General features: G+C 49.3%; 1 protein-coding gene across 4 annotated transcripts in view; it reads right to left on the minus strand.

The window, feature by feature from the left end:
* FLNB (filamin B) overlaps positions 1-14,841 on the minus strand; it is a 142,890-nt gene extending 128,049 nt beyond the window's left edge. For all 4 annotated transcript variants that reach the window (XM_044921341.1, XM_044921340.1, XM_044921339.1 and 1 more), the window contains exon 1: positions 14,431-14,841. In XM_044921341.1, the coding sequence (XP_044777276.1) occupies positions 14,431-14,722 (292 nt within the window). In that variant the 5' untranslated portion in view covers positions 14,723-14,841. The remainder of the gene's footprint in view (positions 1-14,430) is intronic.
* Positions 14,842-25,811: the final 10,970 nt, after the last annotated feature.

The raw sequence follows: 25,811 nt of genomic DNA on the forward strand, positions 1-25,811 counted from the left end.
CGGGATCACGACCTGGGCCGAAGGCAGCCGCTCAACCGACTGAGCCACCCAGGCGTCCCAAAAAAAAGATCGATCATTCTCTTAACACCATAAGAACAACAATGATAGAACTTTAATATATTGTTTCTCTCTAGAATCATTCTGCACTGAAGTGGGTTTATTGTTCATTCAAAAAAAAATTCAAATTCTCCCCTCTCTCATGTGCGCGCTCTCTCTCACTCATTCTCTCTCTCTCAAATAAATAAAATCTTAAAAAAAAAAAATTAAAAGAATCATTTTCTTCTTAGAAATCATTTTCTAAGCTTTTATTTGTAAAAGACTCCTACAGGCATGACAGAACTTAGTTTTGCGATTTTCTTACTAAAACTTCCGTGGCCTGCCCTGCTCTTCATTAACTTCATTAACGTCTCCTTATGACCCCACCTTACGCCCTCAGTGAGCCCCCTGAGACAGGTGACCAAGCCCCAGTCCCCTCTGTCCTCCTAGCCACTAGCCAAGCTCCTGGCACAGATCCTGGCACACGATGAACGCTCGACACGTATTTATTGAACAAAGCACCTACTTGGAGCTATCAGCGACCCTTTTTCAGTCCCTTTGCATCACTGAGACAACATTACTCTCTTTCCAATTCTTTCTCAGTCCTCTGGCTAGGTGAGTGAGAAAGGCTCAGTGTGGTGCTAGGTTACTCGGAACACCGATAGCTCGCTGGCTCATTTTCCTTTTTAACCAAAAGAGTAGGCCTCCCGCTGAGAACAGGCAATGATGCTAGCCAGAATTTAATAACACTGCTTTGGGTTTATTTATGGTTACCCCAATTTACCTAGTGACACTGCTTTTTTGTTATGGCGGTGACACAAGTCTCCTTTTCAAACGCATTTGTTTTAAAAGTGAGTCAACCACAGGGGGGAGAAATGTTAAGCAGAAACGAAACAGAGGCAGCCACGGGATAGAGCAAAAATAATACAAGTGACTCCTTTACGAATGACTGAAATTTGGGAAACACAGACCTGGTCCAGTTCTCCCCTTTTACCGAAAGGGAAACCGGCCGAGAGAGAGAGAGAGAGAGAGAAAGAGAGAGAGAGAGAGGCAGAGCCTCTCTCCATGGCCCCAGTGATGATGGAAACAGGCCCAGGTCTGCCTGGGGCGCCTGATCTTGCCAAATCCAGCTTGCTCTGGGCCTTTCCCAGAACCAAAAAGCGGCGAACACCTGCTGATCTTATTGATAACGCCTGATGGTCAACTTCAATAGCTCACAAAACAAAAGCCATTGTGCAAGTGTTTAAATTTTTGCCCTGTCACATGGAAACAGTGCCCAGGCTGACTAATTTCTTCCCGTCATTAAAACGCAAAGATCTGCATTAGTCATCACTCAAGTATCACCCCCACAAATGCTACCTCTGGGAAAGGTGCTGGGTGTTCCCTGCCCCCAAGAGAGACAATCTAAAAATGACACGCCCCTCAAAGGGACGCAGCATTACGGATCTGGCCCAAGCAGGGAAAGCGCAGAGAGCCTTGTACCCAAGGAGTAACAGAAGGAAGCAGGTAGTTACACAACATGAGCACAGATTCCCCCCCCCACCCCCGCCCCCAGGCCTGGCAGGGCTCAGGCTAGTAGACCCATGAAAAGAACTGGGAATGACGCCCCGCCCCCCCACCCCCCCCCCCGCACAACCTCCCACATCCTTCTAGACTCAGGAGCCACAGAATCGGCTCTTGTCAATCTCCTCCAGTCCCCTAACAACCCTGATGCTGTTTGTACAGGGTGTGACCCCAGGATTCCAGTTTCCAAGTACTACTGTAAAAATATTGTCACTAGCGCCGGGCATGGAGTTCGGGCAGTGCTGGGTTTCAGACCACACCCAGGGCAGCCAGAATCTTGGCAGGAAGCCCCACCATGATTGCAGGTATCAAAGAGCCAGGACTAGAAGGGAGAGAAAACAGTGCCCAGGGCCGAGGCAGGGCCAGGCCTGGCTGGAAGAGGGCAGTCGGTACACATCCCTTTGCTCCAGATTGAAAGTACACCAGGCAGGGAGCGCCGTCCCATCTCCAGCATGGCTGCTTCCTCTTCGTCCTCCTCAACTGAGCCCTGAAAAGCGTGGGTGGGAGGTGTGGGGCTTTATAGGGATAATGCCGATGCCAGCATCTCAAGAGCAGTGGCTGTCAATTACCGGCCACTGCCCATGACCAGGAGCAGGGCAAAGGGCTTCAGATGCACATTCTCTTTATGCCTTATAAGGCAGAGCATTTTATTTTATTTTATTTTTTTAAAGATTTTATTTATTGGGGCGCCTGGGTGGCTCAGTCGTTAAGCGTCTGCTTTTGGCTCAGGTCATGATCCCAGGGTCCTGGGATCGAGCCCCACATCGGGCTCCCTGCTCAGCGGGAAGCCTGCTTCTCCCTCTCCCACTCCCCCTGCTTGTGTTCCCTCTCTCGCTGTGTCTCTCTCTGTCAAATAAATAAATAAAATCTTAAAAAAAAAAAAAAAGATTTTATTTATTTATTTGCTAGAGAGGGAGCGAGCACAAGCAGGGGGAGCAGGAGAGGGGAAGCAGAGTCCCCACTGAGCAGGGAGCCCGATGTGGGATTCGATCCCAGAACCCTGGGATCATGACCTGAGCCGAAGGCAGACACTTAACCCACTGAGCCACCCAGGCATCCCCAGACAAGAGCATTTTATTATCACATTGTGCATATGGAAGACAGGCTCCTAGAGGCGACACAGCTTGCTGGGGTCAGCCAGCTCCCAAGGGTCAGAGCCGAGGCTCAGACCCACCAGCAAGTGCCTCACCCAGATGGTGTCACAGCCGCTTCCGTAAGGGCAAAACCAGGAAAGAAATGGGAGTGAATCTAAGAGACAAGGATTAAAGAAGAAAAGGAAAGGCAAAAAAGCCAGTTAAAACAACAGATCCATTCGCCAAACAGGACAAAAGGGAAAGTGGGGGGGAAGACATCAGGAATAGTTTCTATCCTTAAAGGAAGCTTGGCCAGAAGATCAGGAAGTGCCTCTAGCCCGTGGTTCCTGCCCAGCAGTTACTCAAAAACTCAGGTCACTTCTAAAAGCAGCCCACTAGGTACGAGGTACCTTTGACCAATTTCTGGGAGTATCCCCACCCACCCTCTCCCCTTCCAAGATAATCAGGTCACTTCCACCACAGGTCAAGGAAGGACAAGGGGGAGGAGGAGGGCAAAGACCACCATTCATGGGGCATGTATTATGTGCCACGTGCTTTGTAAGGATTGTGTCATTTATCTTCAACAACAGTAACAGTTGGGGCACTATGATAGCCTGGGATACTGAACCTCAGAGAGGTCAAGCAACCTGCCCTGAGTCTCCCAGCCAGTCAGTGGCAGGGTCTAACTGACCCACAGTCTCAGGCACACCCAGGAACATAGTTCAGTCTGTATCTGGAAGTGGTTTCATTCCCTCTCCTTGGCTTCGAACAAGGGTAAAACAGGTGATTCCATGGACCTGGTGACCTGAGGGCTGTTGAGAAAATGTTTCAGAAACACCAATACCATGAAGACCTTAGGGCTGCATTATAATATTCAGACCTCTAAAAATTCCCAGATGAGCAAGGGTGAACCAAGCTGCCAACTACACTCTGTTAGGCTCATATTGGAGACACTGAAATTGCTAATGGAACTGAGCAACTAAAAAGTAGATGAATTTCCATGCTGGGCTTCACCATGAGACAAGAGGCATCATAGTTACCAAACATAATAACTATTATTAAGAGACCCTGGCAGTCGCAATAAAAGTTGGTCCTAAAAACTTTTAAGAGACAGAAAGTAGCTGGAACACCCCCACTCTGTGGTTGACCATAACATATTTCTAGACCAAGGGAGACTTGCAACCCATGAGCCTCAACCAAGACCTCCAATTTTAATGCTGGCCCCGGCTCTGCAGTAATTCAACAATGATTCTTGTTAAAACCATCTGTATGATCAAAATGATTTCACAAAACATTTCCAGTCCAGTCTCTTTCCTCCTGAGAAAATGCAATCCCCTTTTCCCATTCTGATCAAAAGGCAGCTGTTATGCAGAAGTCCCTGAAAGTAGAAAAAGATTTGTTAAGATTCTCCACAGGTGATGTGGGGTTTTCTTCCTCTGTATTTCTCTATGTTCTTGCAATTTTCTTACAGTAGCTACAAACACAACTTTTTAATATAGAAAAATACTTAGAAATGAATTTTGAAGACCATGCTGATGGCTTTCCTTTGAGGTAAAGGTCTGACTCATAGTCAGCCACATACTCAGTGGCTGATCTGGGATGTGCCTCCGTTTCCTCATCTGTATAATGGGGATTACAACATTAACTACATCCCAGGGTTGCAATTAGGCTTCATTTAGCTATTAGTGAAAAGCATCTATCACAATTTTCTGGTACTGGTAGGTGCTCAATATATATTCACTATTATTAATGAAACTAGTACTATGATTATAGTGACTCGCAGTGGTTTCCGTTTATATTCATTTTCTGAGCCTTGGAAAAGGCCTTATTAACTCTAACAGCTGAAGCAAATCATAGATGTTCAGAGAATGACAATGAAGGGCTGAATTCTTTCCGTTCAGCATCACTGTCCCCCAAGCGAGGTGTTCTACTGGGACCCCAGACCCAGAGGTCCACTACACAAAATTCCTGTCCCGCTCCTGGCTGCAAAGGCCCCTATTTTGCATTTCTGAAAGGAAATATATTGCAGAGAAATCAATGTACCAGACTTACTATCCAACCCATCTATGCTAGAGGCTGTATATTTATTCAGTAACTTATTATATTCCTACTAGGTGCCATGCCCAGAGCCACAGAGGCAAACAAGAGATTCAACACCTGCCCCTAGAGCAGAGGTGATCCAGTGGGAGAGCGAAACAGGCAAGTCAGGAGACCTATGGGACTCAGGAAGCTATGAAATGAAATGGCACAGGGCAGAAGAGGAGCCTCAGGTGTCCAGGAGGGCCTCGAGTCCGCCTGACCTCAGATGTGACTTCCCACGGGTGTCAGACAAGAGTGCCCAGAAAAAGGGATGGGAAAGGTAATTATGGGGAGGGATGCATGCCCGGCAGGAAGTGTAACGTGACACCTGGACCAGGATGCCCGCACAGGAGAGGCATTCCCCAGGTGCCAGCTTGCCTCCTGTAGTGCAGATAAGGAACATGACAAGCCACTGCGCCGCTGCTTGCCGGCCAAGAGCCCCAAGGCTCCTGCTCTCGGCACACTGTCTGGGTTCTGCCCCGGGATGGCTGCAAGCTCCAGAGAGAGGCCCCCTGTCCCCCCAGGAGCACTCCCTTGGTCTTCCAGCCTCTACGTCTTCTGACAAGGAATCTTATAAACAGAACCCAGAACTCTGCTCAATTAACAGAATGACCAAGTCACAAAGAGTCTTTTAGGCCCGAGCCTAAAGACCCCAGCACTTTTGGTCCCCTGGAGGGTGGCACCTAGTTCTCCCCACCTCTGGCCTGCTTTACCCCACCAAGGGAACAAATCGCTTTGTTCTTGAGAAGAGGCCCCAGGCCCAGCCATGCTTCCACCAGACTGGAGAATGCCAAATAATTCTTGTTTCCCTAGAATATCTGGTAAATCACTTCAGGGAGGTGCAGGGAAATCAGGGTGATTCACACAAGCAGTGCAGTACCAGCATGATAAGAACTTGATTATTTTCTTGGGGGCAGGAGGGGCGATGGAGGAATCTGATTTTAGCCACCGAGAATCTTTTCGTACCCCAGCCTCCACGGGAGGCCTGCTTCTGCCTCGAGTCACAAGCAGCATGAGGACGAAAGTAACACCATTCTTGTTTGCAGAAGGAAAGCCGACCGCTGCTTGCCTTTCTAACCTTAAAATCTGAATTTATGGGCCGCAGCAAATTTACATATCCCAGCCATGAATCCCCACCCATTTCCCTATAGCTCAAAAGCCAAAATTCCACACTGTGTTCTCGTTGTATCAAACGGAAATTCCACCGAAGTTGTCTGGCATGGCAAAAGCTGACCAGCCTTACGAAAATACCCAGAAAGGTGACCCGTTTAGTCAAAAGAGCTTTCAGATCTCCATGAGAAAAGGAATTCATGCCAGCATAAAGGGCCTTCAGAGAGGGAGAACAGGAGTGTTGTGTTAACGCCCAGACCTTGCAACAAAGCAGCGCGGCGATTTCTAGGGAGGCTGAGCACTGAGTAGGCCAACCACAGCAGCTTCCTCTCTCAGGACTGCTGCAGGAGACGCCCTTGGAGACACAAGTTCAGCTCCAGAGCAGCTTGGCAGACTATGCTACCCAGCCAGGGGCCTACCCACAAGGCTCCCCAAGGAGGAGCCAGGAGCTGCTGGCTTGTACCAGGGCAGCCAGACTGATAAAGGCCAAATGCCAGCCAGGAAAGAGAGGTTCTTCTCAGCAGCAATCACAACGCCACATGCCCTCCCGCCGGTTAATGTTTAAAGGGTAGCAGAAGGAAAGGATGTGGCGTGAGGTCATTTCTGAGAGTGCACAACTGCGCCAACGGGGACTGTGACCAAGGATCGCCCAACACAGCTGCGTCTCCACAGACACCCCCATGCCCCCCAAGGGGTGGGCACTGCGAGCCCCACAGGACTGCAACCAGGGGCACCTCCTCCTCACCTCTGGCTTCTAGGCCCCACCAAGAAAGCCCTGCCTGGCCGCCCAAAGCAGCCTTCAGCTGATCCCCACTGTCTGAACCCTGCCCCTGGGAACCAAACAAAGGCAGGGAAAGAACTAGAGGTGCCCCCAGAACTGGAGAGGAGGCCCCAATTAAAGCTCAACGGTGCTGGAAGGGGCAAGGCAAATGGGCCCAAAAAAGTTGTTTTAGAGAAGAACATTTCATTAGCACATTCATCAAGGTCAAGTGAGTCAAGTTGCAAGCAAAATAGAAATGAAGAGAAATAAAGCTGCAGAAACTCTCTCACTACAGTATATCTATTTTACTTTTAAGTGTGAAACCAATCTTTGAGATAAAAAAAAAAAATACTTGACAGTTTTGATGCAGGCAAGCATCATGCCTGGCTTGTGCAGGGAGGCTGATTTGGGCCTCAGTTTTCTCATCTGCAAAATGGAAATAAATACAAAGCCACTCACTTTGCGGGGTTCATGATGAGGATGAGAAGCAATAAAGGTAAGGCCCTCAGGACCATGCTTAGCAGAGAGCAGGCACAGGAATGCACAAGACATCCTGTTCGAGATGCGTGTGCACACCTCAACATTCAGTACACAGATGTCTCATCAGCGTGGATCCTTGAAAAAGCCAAGGAATATGCAGGGGGAAGACAAGCTTTCTCCTTACCAACCCATCTCTCTAGGCCAGGTTGTGATGACAAGGGAAAGGAGGAAGTCAGATGCTCTGTCAAAATAATTCAAACCTACAACCAGACTTGGCTAAGTGAAAAACCAAACTGCTTCTCTGCTTCTAATACAAGAAAATCTTAACCAAGGACATTCTACTGCACAGCGACTGGTCAAAGGGGGATCGGGGAAGTTAAAAGTTCTTTGGTATGTTTTGTATCCAGACAATGAGTATAAGTAAAACACCACCAAAATTTTTTTTAGAACTGAAGAGTTTGCAGAAGAGTTACAGCAACTATCTACAACGTATCAAATGAATAGTATTTAAGGCAAGTGCTGTAAGGCTCTTAGAAGAAAGGCAGCACCGGATGTATAGCTCAATATGATTTTGAAAAAGAGAAATCATGATACTAAGTAGGCAGAATTAAAATACCCAACAGTTCCATCCTTCATACCATGTATAACTACTCTCATGTACCACTTTATCATTTTAGTATAAAGAGAACCATTTGCTTTCCTAATCATCTTTCCCAAAAAACTCTCTCCCTAGAACATGGACTCAATTTCCCGAGAAAAGTGAGCAAGGCACTTAAACGCTGCAAGGCCACTTTCCAAGCCCCAGCAGAGGAAAGTGCTGTTGTTTATTATACAGTAACCTGAGCCAATCTGGTGATTACTGAGCATGTTTAATGGATAACTAGATTTACAAGAGTAATGTAAGGTGGCTTCTAGTAGAATGTCATGAAAGGCAATTTTCATCATTGTAAGAGCAGGAAATAGCACGCAGTTAGACTGAAACGGCTCATTCCATTGGGTTTATTCATTCGGTTCAACTTGTTGGGGGAAGGGGATAGAATTAATAGATCCACCTCCTTAACTGAGGATAACTAAAGATCAAAACTAAATGCAGAATAGCATCAAAAAAGGGGGTGGGGGGATGAAATGTAGAAACCGGCCCTCAGGGGACTCCAAATAGGGCCTCCACAAGGGCGCACAAGATAATCCACTAGAACACAGGAAAAACCAGATCTTATATTTGGATTTGTCCTCTAAAAAGAAACTAAGCTTTACTAATATTTGATATACAGGCTGACAGTAATATATGTATATAGCTTGTGAATTTGCATATATGAGAGAGGGGCACATTAAAATTGTTTAACTGATAGGAATGACTGCAGTCCTGGTCAAGACAGCCCCAGATCAGATAATCCCTTTCCACTGGGTTCCCCTACCCCACGCCAAGCACCCTTGAGGAAGATGCCCGGCTGGCAGGCTCCAGCTCAGAAGGCCCTTTGTGCCTACCTCTGTGCCACCCACCCCTCTGACCTCACCTGACAAACTCTTCCGCTGTGCCTCACTTGGCTCGTTGTCTGTTCACCTGCCTAATTCCCGTCAGGCTTTAGGTCCCAGCTTAATGGCCCCTCCCTCCAGGGAGTCCTCCAGACTACCCACCCCAGCCTGAGGGAAGGCACTCCTCCCCCCACCCCCCCCAGAAATCTTGCCATCTTGACCCTCACTACCCACAGTGTGGAGAGCATCACTGGGATGCTCTGCTGGGAGAGCAGCAACTGGGAGCCGGGTGGAAGGAAAGAAGCTCAGCCTTCACACCTGACCTGCTGAGTCAGACCTACATTTTTTTTTTTTTAAAGATTTTATTTATTTATTTGACAGAGAGAGACATAGCGAGAGCAGGAACACAAGCAGGGGGAGTGGGAGAGGGAGAAGCAGGCTTCCCGCAGAGCAGGGAGCCCGATGTGGGACTCTATCCCAGGACCCTGGGATCATGACCTGAGCCGAAGGCAGACGCTTAACGACTGAGCCACCCAGGCACCCTAGTCAGACCTACATTTTTAACAAAGTCCCCAGGAGATCTGCGTGTGCTTGATGGTTTGAGAAGGACCCTCCCTGGTTACTCTCTCCTCTGCACTGAGCCGTGTATGAGGCAAGCAAGGGACCTGACTCTCATTATTCCTGTGGCCCTAGCACCAGCTGGTCTTTCCTATATTTACTGAATGAGGAAAGGAAGAAAGGATCTTAGGAGGCATCTTCATCAGAGGTTCCAAGGTTGACGGAAGGGACTATCTAACACGCCAGATGACAGCAGTAGGACTGGCCAGGGAGTAGATGGAAAACGAGACCAAGTCCTAGACTTGGCTTCAGAAGCACATTAATATTAATAATGATAATGCCAGGGCACCTGGGTGGCTCAGTCGTTAAGCGTCTGCCTTCGGTCATGATCCCAGGGTCCTGGGATCGAGTCCCACATCAGGCTCCCTGCTCAGCAGGAAGCCTGCTTCTCCCTCTCCCACTCCCCCTGCTTGTGCTCCTGCTCTCGCTATCTCTCTCTCTGTCAAATAAATAAATAAAATCTTTAAAAATAAAAATAATAATGATAATGCCAGCACTGTGCTATAAACATATAATGCTCTCAGCAACTAAGATAGGAACTATTATTCTCCACTGTACAGATGGGGGAAACTGAGGCTCACAAAGGTGAAGGCAGTGGACCAGGGCTGCTGGGGTGAGAGTGGGGCTTAGCATGCTGGCCATCTAGCTTCAGGCCCATACCCTAAACCATCCACCTGGACCCCGTTTAACCTAGTATGTGCTGACCCGGAGGCCGTTTATAGAGAAAGCAGGATGACATGGTACCCTGGCCACGAAGCCACAGCAAGCAGGACCCAAAGGCTCTGAGCCTGAGCATCCGCTGTGCAACAAGCAGGGCAGCCATCCTCAACTACCCTGCACATCCGCCTCACGGCACAGACCCAGGATCCGGGCAAGGAGGGGAGGGGGAGGGCCCAGGGGACATAATCTGGTTCCAAATCAAAGCCCTCCTTCAGCACAACTCTCCAAGAATGAAGGCAGCTGCTGCCTGGCACCCTGGGCCGGGCCGCAGAGCCCAACTGCCATCTGGAAGTGATTTGGCCCAGAGATTCCTGAACGGGGTGGAAGGCTGGAATGACCAGCCGCCCCGTGCTCCAGTCCAGGTCTCAGAAACAAAGCCAGTATGAATGGGCCCCAGAGGCGGCCGTAACATAACCAGGGGCCCTCCCCTTCCAATGAGGCCAGTCCACAGCCCTATTATAGCAAAGCAGCAGCGACACGAGCCAACGGAGCTGGTCTCCCCAGTGCGGCACCGATTTTAAACGTCCTTTCACTGTGTAAACCCTCCAGCAATGAATTCTGAGACTACTGGACGGCACTGTATTTATTTAGTAAACATTCACACAGCACTTACTATGTGCCACAAACTTTGCCAAACATTTTTAAAAATATTAAGTTCTTTAATTTTTATAACCACCTTTGAAAGGAGGTAGTTATCACCCCCATTTTAGTGAGAAGGAAAGCAAGGCACAGAAGCTTCTTAATGGCTACTTAGTGGCAAGTGGGATTTGAACCAAGAATCTTTGCTCTGAACTACTACAAGAGCCCCATCTCATTCTGTGTTACTTTGTTGCAAATGGCCCAGACCTTGTTAATTCTGAGGTCCCTTGCCACTTTGCTACTTTTTTTTTTAAAGATTTTATTTATTTATTTGAGACAGAGAGAATGAGAGACAGAGAGCATGAGAGGGAGGAGGGTCAGAGGGAGAAGCAGACTCCCCGCCGAGCAGGGAGCCCGATGCGGGACTCGATCCCGGGACTCCAGGACCATGACCCGAGCCGAAGGCAGCCGCTCAACCAACTGAGCCACCCAGGCGCCCTGCCACTTTGCTACTTTTAAAACATTGTCTACTACCTTTGCCTAAGACTCACTGGCATTTGCTAGGTAGTTCAGGAAAGAACTGGATTTAGGATTACGGTATTGGTATGTGATTTTGGTGTGGGCGGGACAACAGGAAGGAAAAGGGGCTGAGTCCCGTGGTGACCCACCACCCTGGAAACCCTGCCCAGTGACCCAAGGTCTTGGGAACACACACCCACACCCACCCGCCTGCTCTGGGGCCCTGGCCTGGCAGAGGCACCTTAAGTAAACATTAGGGTCAGACCGCATCCTCTGAAAAGGAAAGAATTCCTTTTTCTAAAGGATCAAACCAAAACACACCACCCAAACGTCTAGGCAGACTTGATTGTCATTCTTGGGCTGGGAGACCCCTTTCTCTCCAAGTTGGCCGAGCTGCCCAGTGTCAAAAAGGTTTTTGGAAAAACAAGTAAATAAAACTCCCAACTCCTGGCAGCAACTAGGATTAAAAATGCTGGGGCCTCGCTCTGAACGCCCAAGACAGAACAAGAAACTGAAGAAACTCTTCAACGCTTGGATGCAGCCTAGAATGGGCCCACCTTACAACAACTCACAAATGTGAATCCACAGCCAGAACTGTCTTTCAGTGACTTCTAGGCAGAAAAGCCCGTCCTCTGGCAGCTTCTGGCCATCTCCTGTCTCAGAGCTGGGCGCCGGTACACAACTCTTTCTGATTTCAGTAATGTGCATTGTTGGAAGTTATCCAAAGTCCACAAAACGCTGTATTCATTCAAAGATACCTTCCCAGATTCTGGAGTAAAACACCATCCACTAAGTAGCAGGAAATACCACCTCCCCCCCTCCCCCAACCAGTGAGCACAGGGCAGCCATTCCCTCAACAAGCTGACCTTGATGCAAGATGCAAACCGATTCTGCTCACCTCCTGACATGACACTCATCTCAGGAGACCCTCATCCTGTCACTCGCCTAAAGTCTGGAGATTGCCCAAGACCAGAGGCTCAAAGTGTGGGTGTCCAGCTGCCACCTCAACATCCCAGACTTGCAAAACTGGCTGTTAACAGGCGCTCTCTGGTTAGGGGAGAGGGGCTGTGTTTTACTCATTTCTGCCACTGAAAAGCAGGTCCGTTAAGGGTCAATTTCCCAACAGGACAGGCCTGGCCTTCAGTCACCACTTACTAGCTGGGTGACCTCTGCAAGTTATTTCACTCCTGTTTCCTCATCTTTCAGTGGATATCATAATACTAACAACCACCACAGAAATAACAGCAACCATGTTCTAAGCACTTGGGCAGAACTAGGGCAAGCCCTTTACCCTCCCCAGTGACTTGCTGAAGCAGATCGTTGTGTAGACAAGAAAACCAAATCTTGAGGATTCAACGTGGTGATCAATGGGATGATGAACAGAACACGCTGAACACCAAACTACAGCCAGTGTCTTTGCCAGCACAATGCAACCCAGCTGGAATACGTGAACTGAAGTCCGAGCTGCATGTGACTTCCCCCCAGGGGCAGGGGGAAGAGGCCTCAGGCATCACCCCCACAGGAGTTCTGGCCCTCAGGCAAGTCTCCCTCCAGGCTCTAGAGGTTGGAAAACCTGTTTAGAGCGAGATGTTTCCAGAGAGCAACAAGACAGCCAATGACAGGAGTCATAAATGTGGCCACACTCTTTGACCCAGGCATGCCACTTTGGGGAGTATCATCCAAGAAATCATTTAAAAGGAGAAAATAAAATAAAACAATGCAGCCTGTGGTGGGAAGAGGTCCACAGCAAGAAGTTGCCAATAGCCCACGGGCCCACAACCAGAGAAGGGGAGGCTAAGCCCTGGAATGTCAGGACAATGGAAGATGCTATGGCCTGGGTGAGTTCAGGAATGAAAACCATGAGGGTTGAGTAGAAAGATGGGACCAGACGAAGTCTAGAATGAGGCCCCCAAGTTCAGGGCACTGATGGGAAACCATGCTGCAAGCAGCTGCAGCTTCTGTAAACAGTTGGTAAATTAGGCAGTCCAGGATTGTCTGGTGCTGTGGAGAAAGTCCCAGCAGCCACACCCACCCCCCTTTCTTCCTATCACAGAAGTCACCTAAGGCCTGGTTTTCTCAGGAAGAGACCCCAGACCCAGGCGTGGGTCAGCTCCTCCCGCAAGACGCTCCCCTGGCAGAACACACACACACACACACACACAATGTAGGTGCACACACTTTCTCTACACACCCATGCCGTGTACACATTACGTGCTCTATACATATATGCTGTGTATACATACATACTCTACACACATACAAGTGCGCACACACACACACACACTATACACCCCTTGCCCCTACTGTCACAGCCCACACCCTCAGCAGCCATGTGACCCTCCTGGAAACTTTCAATTAGCCCAGGTCATAGTGGGGACCTGACCCTCATTCTCTCTCCCAGCTCTGGGGAGAGGAACCTGACACCACCTCCCTCCCTCTCTCAGGAAGACCCTGGTGTGGGGAAAGCAAGGAGAGGAATGCAAAGTCTCCTTTCATTGTACCCACTTCCTTCAATTCTCAGCTAGACCCTTCCTACTTCCATGACCTTGGGCACGTCAATTAACCCTCTGAACCCCCTCTGCCTGTAAAATAGGTCTAAGGACACCCCAGCTGGCGGGATGTGTAAGGACTGAGAACCTGGAAGGCTGTTGGCACACAGCGCGCACTAGTGTGGGCTCTCTACAAAACAGTAGTTTCTATACCACCACTGCCCCTAAATGGTCACTTCTACTCAGAGCTGGCTCACCCCGAGGCACCCGGCCAGAGCTGAGCTGGGAGCGGAGGGAGAGAGGAGGACACACCCCCACGACTCCCCTCCCCACTTCGGGGCCCACACTCAAGCCCGAGACGGCAGGGGAGGGTACCAGGTGCCCGTTCCCACCTGGGCGGCGAGGCCCCAGGGTCCCAGAGCATTCCCTCCCCAGGTCTCCCACAGGGCGTCCGAGCCAACGCCCGTTCGTCGGACGCTGGGCGCATCGGCGTGGGCGCAGCGGGGCTAACGCTTCGGGGAGCATCTGACCATGGAACCCCACTTCCATGGGCCGCGGACCAGAGGTTTCCAGCACCCCGCAGAGGCACCCCGGGTGCGGCGAAATGCCACAGCCCCACCTCTCCCCGTGCAGCCCCACCCAAGCCCAGGACCCACAGCCCCCCAAGGACGCATGGCGAAGCGCAGGGCGGGAAGCTATCATACGAAGTCCTAGCCCAGGAAAAAGCACCGGGAAGGGGGCCTAGGTCTCCGGCGTCCCCACCCCCCTGGAGGACAACGCCCCCCGCCTCAGCGCCCACACCCAGCCCTCAGCTCCTGGGCGCTGTAGGGGCGCGCGGCAGGGGGCCCTAGCCTTCCCCCCCCCCCGCCCCCGGCGCACGCGCGGGGACCGGAGGGTACACCGCGGCGCCTGGCCGAGCCAGGGCACTCACCGATGGACACGAGCTTGATGCTCTCACGGTCCAGAAACTCGAGCGCCACGGACACGTTCTCCAGCTGCATCTGGCGGAAGGTGGGCCGCTGGTGGTACTTGCGGTACATGCGCTTCTGGCTGAGCACCTCGAGCAGCGCGATGAGCCGCAATCCATCGCTCAGGTCGGTCTGCAGGTTCCCAATGCGTTTGTTCACGCACTTGAGGTGCTCGTTGCACCAACGCGTGAAGGTGTTCTGCTGGATCTTCTTCCACGGCGCGTCCTCCGCCAGGTCCTTCTCGGTTACCGGCATTCTGGCGGCAGGGAGAGCGTAATGCGCAGCGACTGCCGGGGACTGGCGTAGGGAGGCCCAAGGGCCCGGGTAGCGAGAACCAAAGCGGAGCGGGAGCGGGGCTCGAACTCGGTGCTTCTGGAGCCGCGACCCGGACTGCTCTGCGGCCGCCTGCCCGTGGCCGCGCGAGGCGTCTGGACCGGCGCCTGCGCACTGAGCCGACCCGCCCTCGAGGCCCCGCCCCGTCCCAGTCCTTCGGCGGGAGTTCCCGAGCCACGCTCGCCCCCTGCGGTCCTAAGCGTGCACTGCACCCGCGGCCTCCAAGGCGTCCCGGGACCTCGCGCTCTGTGCTCTCCACCTAAGCGAAAGGAAGCCAGTGGGGAGACTTCGGCTTAAGGATCAGATCATGGTCCAGGTCCCGGTTCCGGTCCCGGAATAGGGTACGTGCAGAGGTAGGACAGGATGGACAGGGGCGGTGGCGGCGTGGGTCATGGGGGAGGGAAAGGGGGGGAGTTCCACCTATAGGTTCAGTGGCTCCTGCTTTGTAGCCAGGCACGGTGTTAGGCAGTGGAGGACACCGTGAAGAAATGGACATTTTACTCTTCGTATTAATTAAACTCATGTGAATTACACTATTATCATTCGAAGCATTTATTGAGTGCCTACTGTGTGCGAGGCCCTCTTAGCACCTAAGAACTAATATAAATAAGACAATTATTCCTAGACCTTGAGGAATTGCTAGAGTAATGGGAGAGAAAAATACAGTTCAGCTATCACAAACAGCTTAGGAGCAGTAACAGAAATGAACAATGGGGCACCCGGCTGGCTCCATCAGTAGGGCACGCGACCCTTGATCTCGGGGTTGTGAGTTCGAGCCCCATATTGGGTGTAGAGATTACTTAAAAATAAAAGCTTTTAAAAAACCAAAACAATAATTTGCACAATGTATATCAGTTTCCCAATGCTGCTGTAACAAATTACCAAAACTTTGCCTTTAAAAAAATCACAAATTTGGGGCTCCTGGGTGGCTCAGTCGGTTAAGCGGCTGCCTTCGGCTCAGGTCGTGATCCTCCCAGGGTCCTGGGATCCAGCCCCACATTGGGCTCCTTGCTCAGCAGGAAGCCTGCTTCTCCCTCTCCCTCTGTCTGCCTGCCGCTTCCCCTGCTTATGCTCTCTCTCTCACTATCTCTGTCTCTGTGTCCAATAAAAATAAATGAAATCTTTTTTAAAAAATCACAAATTTAGGGCGCCTGAGTGGCTCAGTTGGTTAAGCGGCTGCCTTCGGCTCAGGTCATGATCCTGGAGTCCCGGGATCGAGTCCCGCATCGGGCTCCCTGCTTGGCAGGGAGTCTGCTTCTCCCTCTGACCCTCCCCCCTCTCGTGTGCTCTCTCTCTCTCTCTCTCACTCTCTCAAATAAATGAATAAATAAAATCTTTAAAAAAAAAAATCACAAATTTATTATCTTGCCGTTCTGTAGCTTAGATGTCCCTCATGGGTTTCACTGAGCTAAACTCATGGTGTTGGCAGGATGCATTCCTTTCTGCAGGTCTAGGGAAGAATCCATTTCCTTGCCTTTTCCAACTTCTAGAAACTTCCCACATTCCTTGGCTGTGGCCTCTTCCTCCATCTTCAAAGCCAGTAACATCAGACTGAGTCTTTCTCACTCTGTCATCTCTCTTGTTCTCTATAGTCACATCTTCGTACATCTTCCTCTTTTTTTTTTTTTTTGTAGGCTCCACACCCAGCATGGAGCCCGACTTGGGGCTTGAACTCACCACCCTGAGATCAAGACCTGAGCTGAGATCAAAAGTCAGGTGCTTAACCAACTGAGCCACCCAGGTACTCCTTCCTCTAATTCTTTTAAGGACCCTTGTGATTCCATCTGGCCCAGTTGGTTAATCCAGGGTATTTTTAAAACAATTGATTAGCAATCTTAATCCCATCTGCAACTTTAATTCTCCTTTGCCATGTAATATAATATTGGCAAGTTCTGGAAATTAGGATTTGAACATCTTTAGGGACTGTTATGCTGCCTACCAATACCATATATTGAGTACGTGCTGTGTACTCATCTAAGCCCTCTGCTAGGTGCTGGGATATGGCAGAAACCCAGGCCAGTCCTCTTCTGGCAAGAGCTGAGTAATTATAAAAGTAGCAGCTAGCATTTCCTAAGTACCTGCTCTGTCCCTGTGGCGAGAGCTTTGCTAAGCAGTTCTTTTGCTATTGGCCCAGTTTGACAAGAGTTAACTGAGAGGTGAAGCGACTTGCCCAAGGCACACAGTATAGACAGAACTGGAATCCAGGTGTGTATGAGCACAGAGTGTCCTGGGCCCAAGAAGCGACACATAACCTAGGCTTAGAGACAGGGAGTCTTCCTGGGGGAGAGGAGTTGGACAGGATGGAGTCAAGGGCTTCCAGCCTGATGGTTGCTCAGGAGAAGCCAGCAGATTTGTGGTTGTAACATTTATACAAAGAGGTCATTTGCATACAACACTGAAGTGTTTTTTCAGACAGATTGCCTCACTTATTGGAAACGCTCCAAACAGCCTGGGGTAGGGGTGGAGGGTAGGGGGAGAGTGTATTACCTGGCCCTGGCCCATAATAGGCAGGCAATAACTACTTGAAGAATCATTCCACTCCTTAGTGATTAAGTGAAGAGATTTGCTAGAGGTCAGCTGGTAAGGACTAGACAAAGCTGGACTTGAACCTGGTTCTAACTCCACCGTCTGCGCTATGTGTAAGGGCCCCCTGAGAACACTGTTCTCAGCCTGGGTTTTGCCTTTGTCCACACTATCTGAGCTGCAGATTCACTAGAGCCAGTGTTGGTAACCTTTGCCTCCCCCATGCCCAAGGCTCCTGGTTCCTCAGGCTTTCTCCACCCAAACTCATCCATCACAACTTATCAGCCTGTGTCTCACTCCCTGAGGGTCCTCCTCCCTGCCAGGTAAGACTGGAGCTAACTGCTCCCTTTCTTATGTAATTGTTTTCACCAGGTCTTGGCACAAATAACGAAATCTGCATGTAAATATCCAGCGCACTTCACCCGGAGCTGAGACATCCCATTTTAGGACAAGTCCAGTGATTATCTCCACCCAGTCAGAAGAAACCTGAGAGTTTTCTGGGGAGCGATTCATGGGGGGAAGGGGACTCAGCAATCACCATGGAGGTGGGCAGCCAGGGGCTTCAGAAACAAGGAGAGGAAGCAGATGAGGTCTTCAGATGACTTCTTCTCAATATTTGATAAAGGATGAGGGTCGAACAACTCAGGTAGGCATTTCTGCAAGTGGCATCTTAACCAACACATTCCACAGTTTTGCCTGGCAAGGCCTTCACTTAATAAATACCCACTCTCTGTTTTCTAAATTCTGTCCTGGGCTTCTCTAATCTCTTAGAAGAACTGCCCAGAGTGGAAGAGCTCAAGGACATGAGAAGCCCAGGCTTTGGGGGTGAATTTTGGCTGTTCTGGCTGTGCGATCTTGAACAAATAATCTATGCCAGCTTCAGGCTTCTCGTCTAGGTAATAATGGGGATAGCACACCTCTTCCTAGGGTTTTTAGGTAACACAAGCAAAACTAGCATAGTGCCTGGCCCCACTAGAAGCATTTTATAAATGTAACTGGAAACCAGGCAAAATGAACAGACTTCCCAACCAGTCCCTGAGAAATCTGGAACAAGCTGCATTTTCCCTAGCAGACTCTAGTCTGTGTCTGGAAGGAGCCGTGGCTCCCCTCCATGTCTCTTACTCACAGATGTTGACAGCAGTCTGCCGCAGCCCTGAGAGATCTCAGTAAGAATCAACTGACTGAGCAAACACAGGTAGAGCAGTAGCCCCTACGGGTCAGCGTGGATATGGCTGGACGGCAGCAGGTGCACAGACATCCACGAGGAAGAGATTAGCTGAACGTTGAGCATGAACACTGAGTGGAAGGTTGAAGCGCCGTGAGCCTACTTCGCAAAGTCATATGAGTTGCCAAATCAGTGGGATTGGAAGGGGTTCTTCTTTCCAAGCAACTGTGAGGAAGTTCGCCTGATCACCTCCATGCCTTTGCTCAGACTGTTCCCTCGGTCTAGAATGTCTTCGTCTCTCCTCTCCAACTTGGGAACCCCATGCCCAGCCTTCAGTCCCCTCACTCTCACAGCCTATGCAGTCACACCACTGATGTTATGCTAAGGTTTCATTGCCGTGTTCTGTGCCAGTTGCTGAAGGAGGGCACCTGTCACCTCCATCCCCTGGCAGGGTGTAGCCGGGGGTTTAAGACCTAATAGAGTCTGTACAGTCCAATGAAAATATAATGAGAGCCACATTATGATTTTTAATTTTCTAGTAATGCTTAACAGTTACTAATTAAATGTCACTTAAAAAGAAACAGGTGAAATTATTTACAATAATGTATTTTAACCAATAATAAGATGACCAACTGTCCTGGTTTGCCCAGGACTAAGGGGTTCTCTGGGCTGCAGGCCTTTCATTTCAGTACTGAAACCAGGAATGTCTGTGCCAAACCAGAACAAGTTGGTCATCTTACCCAATATATCCAAAAAGTTACAACTTCAACATACAATCAAGATGTTTAAGTATATACATATTTATATACATATGTATGTATATTTACACATATATACATATTATATATATATTACTGTCTTTAAAATCTGACATGTATTTTATACTTACAGCATGTCTTTTTTTTTTTTAAGATTTATTTATTTTAGAGAGAGAAAATGAGAGAGAACGGGAGGGGGAGAGGGAGAGGGAGAGAGAAAATCTCAAGCAGACACCCCGCTGAGCACAGAGCCTGGCATGGGGCCCGATCCCACGACCCTGAGATCATGACCTGAGCTGAAACCAAGAGTCAGATGCTCAACTGACCATGCCACCTAGGTGCCCCACTTACACCATGTCTTAATTCGGACTTGGCACATTGCCAGTGCTCAATAGCTGCCTTTGGTTACTGGTAGTTATCATATTGGACAAGGCAGATATAGGGAGATACTTGATATTGAAATAAACCAGTTAATAAACTGGAGACCCGGGCGCCTGGGTGGCTCAGTCGTTAAGCGTCTGCCTTCGGCTCAGGTCATGATTGCAGGTCCTGGGATCGAGCCCCGCATCGGGCTCCCTGCTACGCGGGAAGTCTGCTTCTCCCTCTCCCACTCCCCCTGCTTGTGTTCCCTCTCTCGCTGTGTCTCTCTCTCTGTCAAATAAATAAATAAAATCTTTAAAAAAAAAAAAACAAAAACTGGAGACCCATAACGGTCTCACCAGGGTACGAACCTTAGGACCCCACCCTATATGTGAAACCCACCTCCACACTTCAGGAACCCCAACCCTGTGGAAGGGGTCCCAGGTGAACCTGCATTCTGTGCTTTCTTGGCATCCTGGAGTCCACTGATATGGTAGCATGTCAGGATATTCATAACAGTAAAAGTAGTAAAATAAAAATAGAAGCTTCCATTTCTTGTGTGCTGCCATTTTCTCATTTAATCATCAGAAAAACCCCAGGTGATGTTATTAATAATTTGTTTAAAGATTTTATTTATTTGAGAAAGAGAGCGAGAGAGAGAGAGAGCACAAGTAGGGGTGAGGGGCAGAGGCAGAGGGAGAAGCAGACTCCCCGCTGAGCACAGAGCCTGACAGGGCTCCATCCCTGGACCCTGAGATCATGACCTGAGTTGAAAGCAGATGCTTAACTGACTGAGCCCCCCAGATGCCCCTCAAGTGATGTTGCTATTTCCATGTTACAGGTAAGGAAACAAGCTGAGAGGAATAATCCTATGCCTAAGGTCACAGAGTAACAGGCTGGATCCTCAGGAAGGGCTAAGAAAGGTAATAGTCAGGACTGAGAGCAGGGAGCCGGGGCTGACCCTGACTTTGTGTCCTTGCCTGTAACCCACATTAACCATATACCATGGGGGAGGGGAGGTTCTGACAAATGAGAAGCCATGTGTAAAGCACTTAGCATGTAAGTATCTAGGAGAGAACTACTGCTATTATTACCGTGATTATCGTATGACAATGTCATGATAGTGTCGTGATTATGATATGAATGGACATCAAAGAGCAAAGACTGAGTTTCCAAAGGGAACAGAGATGGAGAACCAGGACTTGCAAAATGAACCCCGTCCTCCCCAATTGCATCTTTGCCCCAGGGTGGGGGCCTTCTCGGTTGTAATTTTACACCGATGTCCACACCCTGCTGGAAAGAAAGAGAAACAAATTCTAAGCCTGAATATTTGTTCTGCCTCCAAAGAGGAACTGGTTCTTTCAGCAGCAACTGGAGAGGTGGGAAGGCTCTGCTCCCCTACCCCCCGCCCCAGCCCCAGCTGCAGAGGTCCCCAGGCCATGTGGGTGGGTGCTGGGGGCCATGTAGGCAGGCTGCTCGGAGAAGGACCCCGCTCTCCCACTCCCCCACCCACTAAGGTGGAGCCCAGAATGGACAGAGCGACATTTGTGAAAGCCAGTCTTTCCTGGACTCACACAATGGGCTCCATGACTGATTTTATCGACATTCCCTAAGTGGCTGCTTCCCTGAGTGCCTAAGCATCTCATGTCCGTGAGTTATCTTTTTTGATTTTTGCAAGAACTCTGTGAGCTTGGTGCTGTTATTATCATCCCCGTGTTACAAACAGGGTAACTGAGGCCGCAAAAAAAAATCAGGTCACTCGCTCAGGTCCCTTTGGGATTCGGTGTCAGAGTCTGGATTCAAACCCTGGTTTATCCAACTCCAGAGGTCAGTTCTGAGTCTCTGAGCGCTCAGTCCCTCAGAGGCCGTAGTCCTGACGGCCAGAAGCAGTTTGCCTCATGCTGCTAAAGGAATGAAGGCGGTGGCCACCATTCACTGGACATCTGTGTGTTGTTCATTCAGCAGGGGTGGGGAAACAGGGTCTGCTGCGGCCCTCGATTCCCTCCCTCTAGGCCTTCCCAGCCCAAGGTGGACCTCACCCAGAGCATGCCCAGCCCCCCACCCCACCCTCTCTAGTCTTGCTAGAATCACCAAAAAAAAAAAAAAAAAATTTGCAAATGACTGGCTCTTTTCCTCCACCCAGTTTGGCTGGCTTCTTTGGAAGATTTATGTGTGGGCCTGGTTTGTTTTTTTTAAAAAGTGCAGACAAATGCCACAGAGCACTTTTCTGCTAAAGAAAACCCTGTCTAGCCACTGCTCACCTGGCAAACCTAGACTGCCTTCCAACTGGAACAGAACTGCCTTTGTGGCCGGCAGGACGGCTGACAAAGCCTTTTCCATCCTTATCTCGTGGACTCCCCTCTCCCCCAATTCCCTGCACGCCAGGATTAGACTTATTACTCTCAGAGCACTCAAGGACAGGGACTATTTATCTTTATCTCAGGGTTTAAAAGAGTTGAGAGACATTTGTGACCACTCACTGAATTGCCAGGGAGGAGGGACCTGCTCACGGTCACACAGTTAGTGTCAGACGTGGGTTGAGCGTTAGGTCTTCTGGCTCGAAAACCCAAGTGCTAGTGCGCCTTTTGGATACTCAAGGATGTTTATTGCAGCACTGTTTATAACAGCCCAAATGTTGCTCACTGCTGGGTCCCTCACATGCACTATAGCCTTGCTTCTCCAAGTGTAGTCCCTCCGGCAGCTTGGTCAGCACCTGGGCATGCACAGAATCTCAGGCGCCACCCCGGACCCACTGAATCAGGACCTTCAGGTTAACAAGATCCCCAGGGGGATTCATATGCTCATTACATCTGGCAAGTACTGCGTTACAGTATGTCCATCAGATTACCTCAGTACTTTTTACAAAAGAGTGTGATGGATCTACCTAGGCTGATATGAAAAGATCTCAAAATGTATTGTTTAGGGGGAAAAAAAGAAAAGCAAGTTACAGGGGCGCTTGGGTGGCTCAGTCAGTTAAGCGTCTGCCTTCAGCTCAGGTCATGATCCCAGGGTCCTGGGATCGAGCCCCACATCAGGCTCTCTGCTCAGCAGGGAGCCTGCTTCTCCCTCTCCCTCTGCTGCTCCCCCAGCTTGTGCTGTCTCTCTTCTTCTCTGTCAATTAAATAAATAAAATCTTTAAAAGAAAAAGGAAAGCAAGTTACAGACCAACATGAATTTGTACAATCCAATTTGTGTATACACTTTTAAAATAAAAATAACACTACTATGTGATAATATATGCACGGGGCTGATCACACCAGGCAGCGTCGCGGGATACCAGTCTAGAAGGGGACCCCAAGTCGCACTGGACTAGATCAAAACATGGTGCCAGTTAACTCGGGTTTCCGCCTGGGGCAGCCATGTTGTAACCAGTGATCAGAGAGAAAGAGCATCCTCTGGGGGAAATTAGAACACTCTCTATCCAGCACTAGGGGCAACTCTTGGCTTTGCCACTAAGCCAGAGCCCAGCTAGGTGACAGTTCTCCCAAGTCCTTGGTCATGTCAGCTTATCCTTGGTCAGAGCTGCGTGCTGCCCTGAGACCCCGCGGTTTGTGACTCTGTCACCTGCATCACGTGCCCTTTAATGCAGGCACCAAGGAGCAGACTGCTTGGACAACTACAATTCCAGGATAATTCCAAATAAGTTAAAAGGTCTGGTTTCATTCTGTGCATGTAATAAATCCTTTATTTTGAAAAGAAAGAGGAACGATATATTTTATTAACAGAAAAATCAGTTTCTGCACATCCTGCCTAGGTAAATTTTGGACAACTGTTTTTAAAATATCAAAATATCAGGTTGAGGGGATGCCAGATTATTTGGCTGCCCGGGGCACCTCTGAGTCTCAGCTGGATTCTGTATGTGGATAAAGAAAACAAAGAATGCTAGAAGGATTTATAGGAGACAGTTAACCAGGCAATCACTAGGAGGTGGTATTATAAGAACTTTTACTTTCTGCCTGAAGGATTTTCTTTCTACCTTAAATGCATCTCTAATGTTTTGAAACAGACATTATTGGTGGGAATGTAAAATGGCACGGCCACTTTGGAAAGCGGTTTCTTTAAAAAAGTTAAACCTATACCCACTATGTGATCCAGCCATTCCACACCTAGGTAATTAACCAAGGGAAATAAAAGCATGTGTCTGTAAAAAGACTTGTACTTGGATGTTCATACCAGTTTCATTTAACAAAAACTAGACACAACCCAAAGGTCCAGTAACAGGTGAACGGATGAACCGAGCGTCCTGCGTCTGCACAATGGACTCGTTCGCGCTCAGCAATAAAAAGGAAGGACCTCCGGATATACCTGGCAACATAGCTGAATCTCAAACTAATTACGCTAAGTGAAGGGAGCCAGATGAAAAAAGAATACATACTGTGTGATTCCACTTCTTTTTTTTTTTCTTTTTTTTTTTTTTTAAAGATTTTATTTATTTTTTGACAGAGAGAGAGACAGCGAGAGAGGGAACACAAGCAGGGGGAGTGGGAGAGGGAGAAGCAGGCTTCCCGCTGAGCAAGGAGCCCGATGTGGGGCTCGATCCCAGGACCCTGGGATCATGACCTGAGCCGAAGGCAGACGCTTAACGACTGAGCCACCCAGGTGCCCCTGTGTGATTCCACTTCTATAAAATTCTACAAAATGCAAACGAATTATAATGACAGAGAGCAGATCAGTGTGTGCTTGGGCCATCGGGAGTAGGTGAGGAGAGATGGGAGGGAGAGATTACAAAAGAGGATGAGGAAACTTTTAGGAGTGATCGATATCTTCCCCATTTTGATTGTAGTCATAGTTTCACTAATATAAAAAAGCAGGCAGGAGCCTGCTTCTCCCTCTGCCCCTCCCCCCTGCTCATACTTTCTCTCTCTCTCTGTCTGACAAATAAATAAATAAACAAAATCTTAAAAAAAAAGAAAGAATAGAGAGGGGCGCCTGGGTGGCTCAGTCGGTTAAACATCTGCTGTCAGCTTCCATAGGGCTCCCTGCTCAGCGGGGAGTCTGCCTCTCCCTCTCCCGCTGCCCCTCCCCCCTGCTTGCGTACGCGCACGCGCTCTCTGTCTCTCAAATAAATGAAATTTTTTTTTTTAAAGATTTTATTTATTTATTTGACAGAGACACAGCGAGAGAGGGAACACAAGCAGGGGGAGTGGGAGAGGGAGAAGCAGGCTTCCTGTGGAGCAGGGAGCCCGATGTGGGGCTCGATGTGGGGCTCGATGTGGGGCTCGATCCCAGAACCCTGGGACCATGACCTGAGCCGAAGGCAGCCGCTTAACCCACTGAGCCACCCAGGGGCCCCAAATAAAATCTTAAAAAAAAGAGAGAGAGAGAGAAAGAAAAGAACAGAAAAGGAAAGTCTTTTATGGGCAGAAAAAAAGCAATAGGGATAAATTCAAAGGCACACCCACATAAAAATGTGTGCTTTCACCACGTTTGTCATCTAGTCTCCCCTGCCCATCACTGCAGAGAGTAACTGCAATGAATGTGCTCTTGTATTCGACTTAAGATGATCTGTTCCTTTCTCTCCCCTGTGTCCCCCACCAAGCATGAACTAGGTGGGATCCTGCTGAAATGGAGTCAGATAAGATTTCCTCACCACCCTTGCGCCATTATGGCCAGAGCTTCTCCCTGTGGAGGTTACAGGCTGTGAGGAATGTGATGACGTGTTTACTTTGGAGCGGACTTTGGACTGTAAATACGCTCTCAGCTTCTGATAGGAGATAGGCCCTTCCAAAATAGCTGGAGGTCAGTTCTCCCTCCAGAGGCCCTGGATAGGTCTTTAACTGAGGGGAGGGATGGGGTTAGCGCTCTCACAGAACATTTTTCCTCGGTATCCCTAGAGCCTAAACTAGGAACGCGGTTGGCTACAGAAACCCATTGAGAAGTACACGAGAACAATTAGAACGTGATTGGCTGAGCTAAATGAGGTCTCAGAGGGGCCCCGGTTCTCCAGGTGTGAGAGGTTTGCACCTTTGTTGGCCTAGACGGTTGACCAATTGTGTGATCCCAAGTTGATCAGGACCCGAGGGAAGCCACTGGACTCAATGGCTCTCCGAATTGCAAAACTTCTCTAGTAATGACTACGATAATCACAACAGAAACTGCCCCAGGTACTGAGCAAGTGTCTTATGTCTATTGTCACATGTAATCCTCACATACCTCTGTGGGACAGGAGCATCCTGACTGACTCCAGAGCATAACTCTGAACGGC

Source organism: Neomonachus schauinslandi, chromosome 1 (assembly GCF_002201575.2).
Source record: "Neomonachus schauinslandi chromosome 1, ASM220157v2, whole genome shotgun sequence".
NCBI lineage: Eukaryota > Metazoa > Chordata > Mammalia > Carnivora > Phocidae > Neomonachus > Neomonachus schauinslandi.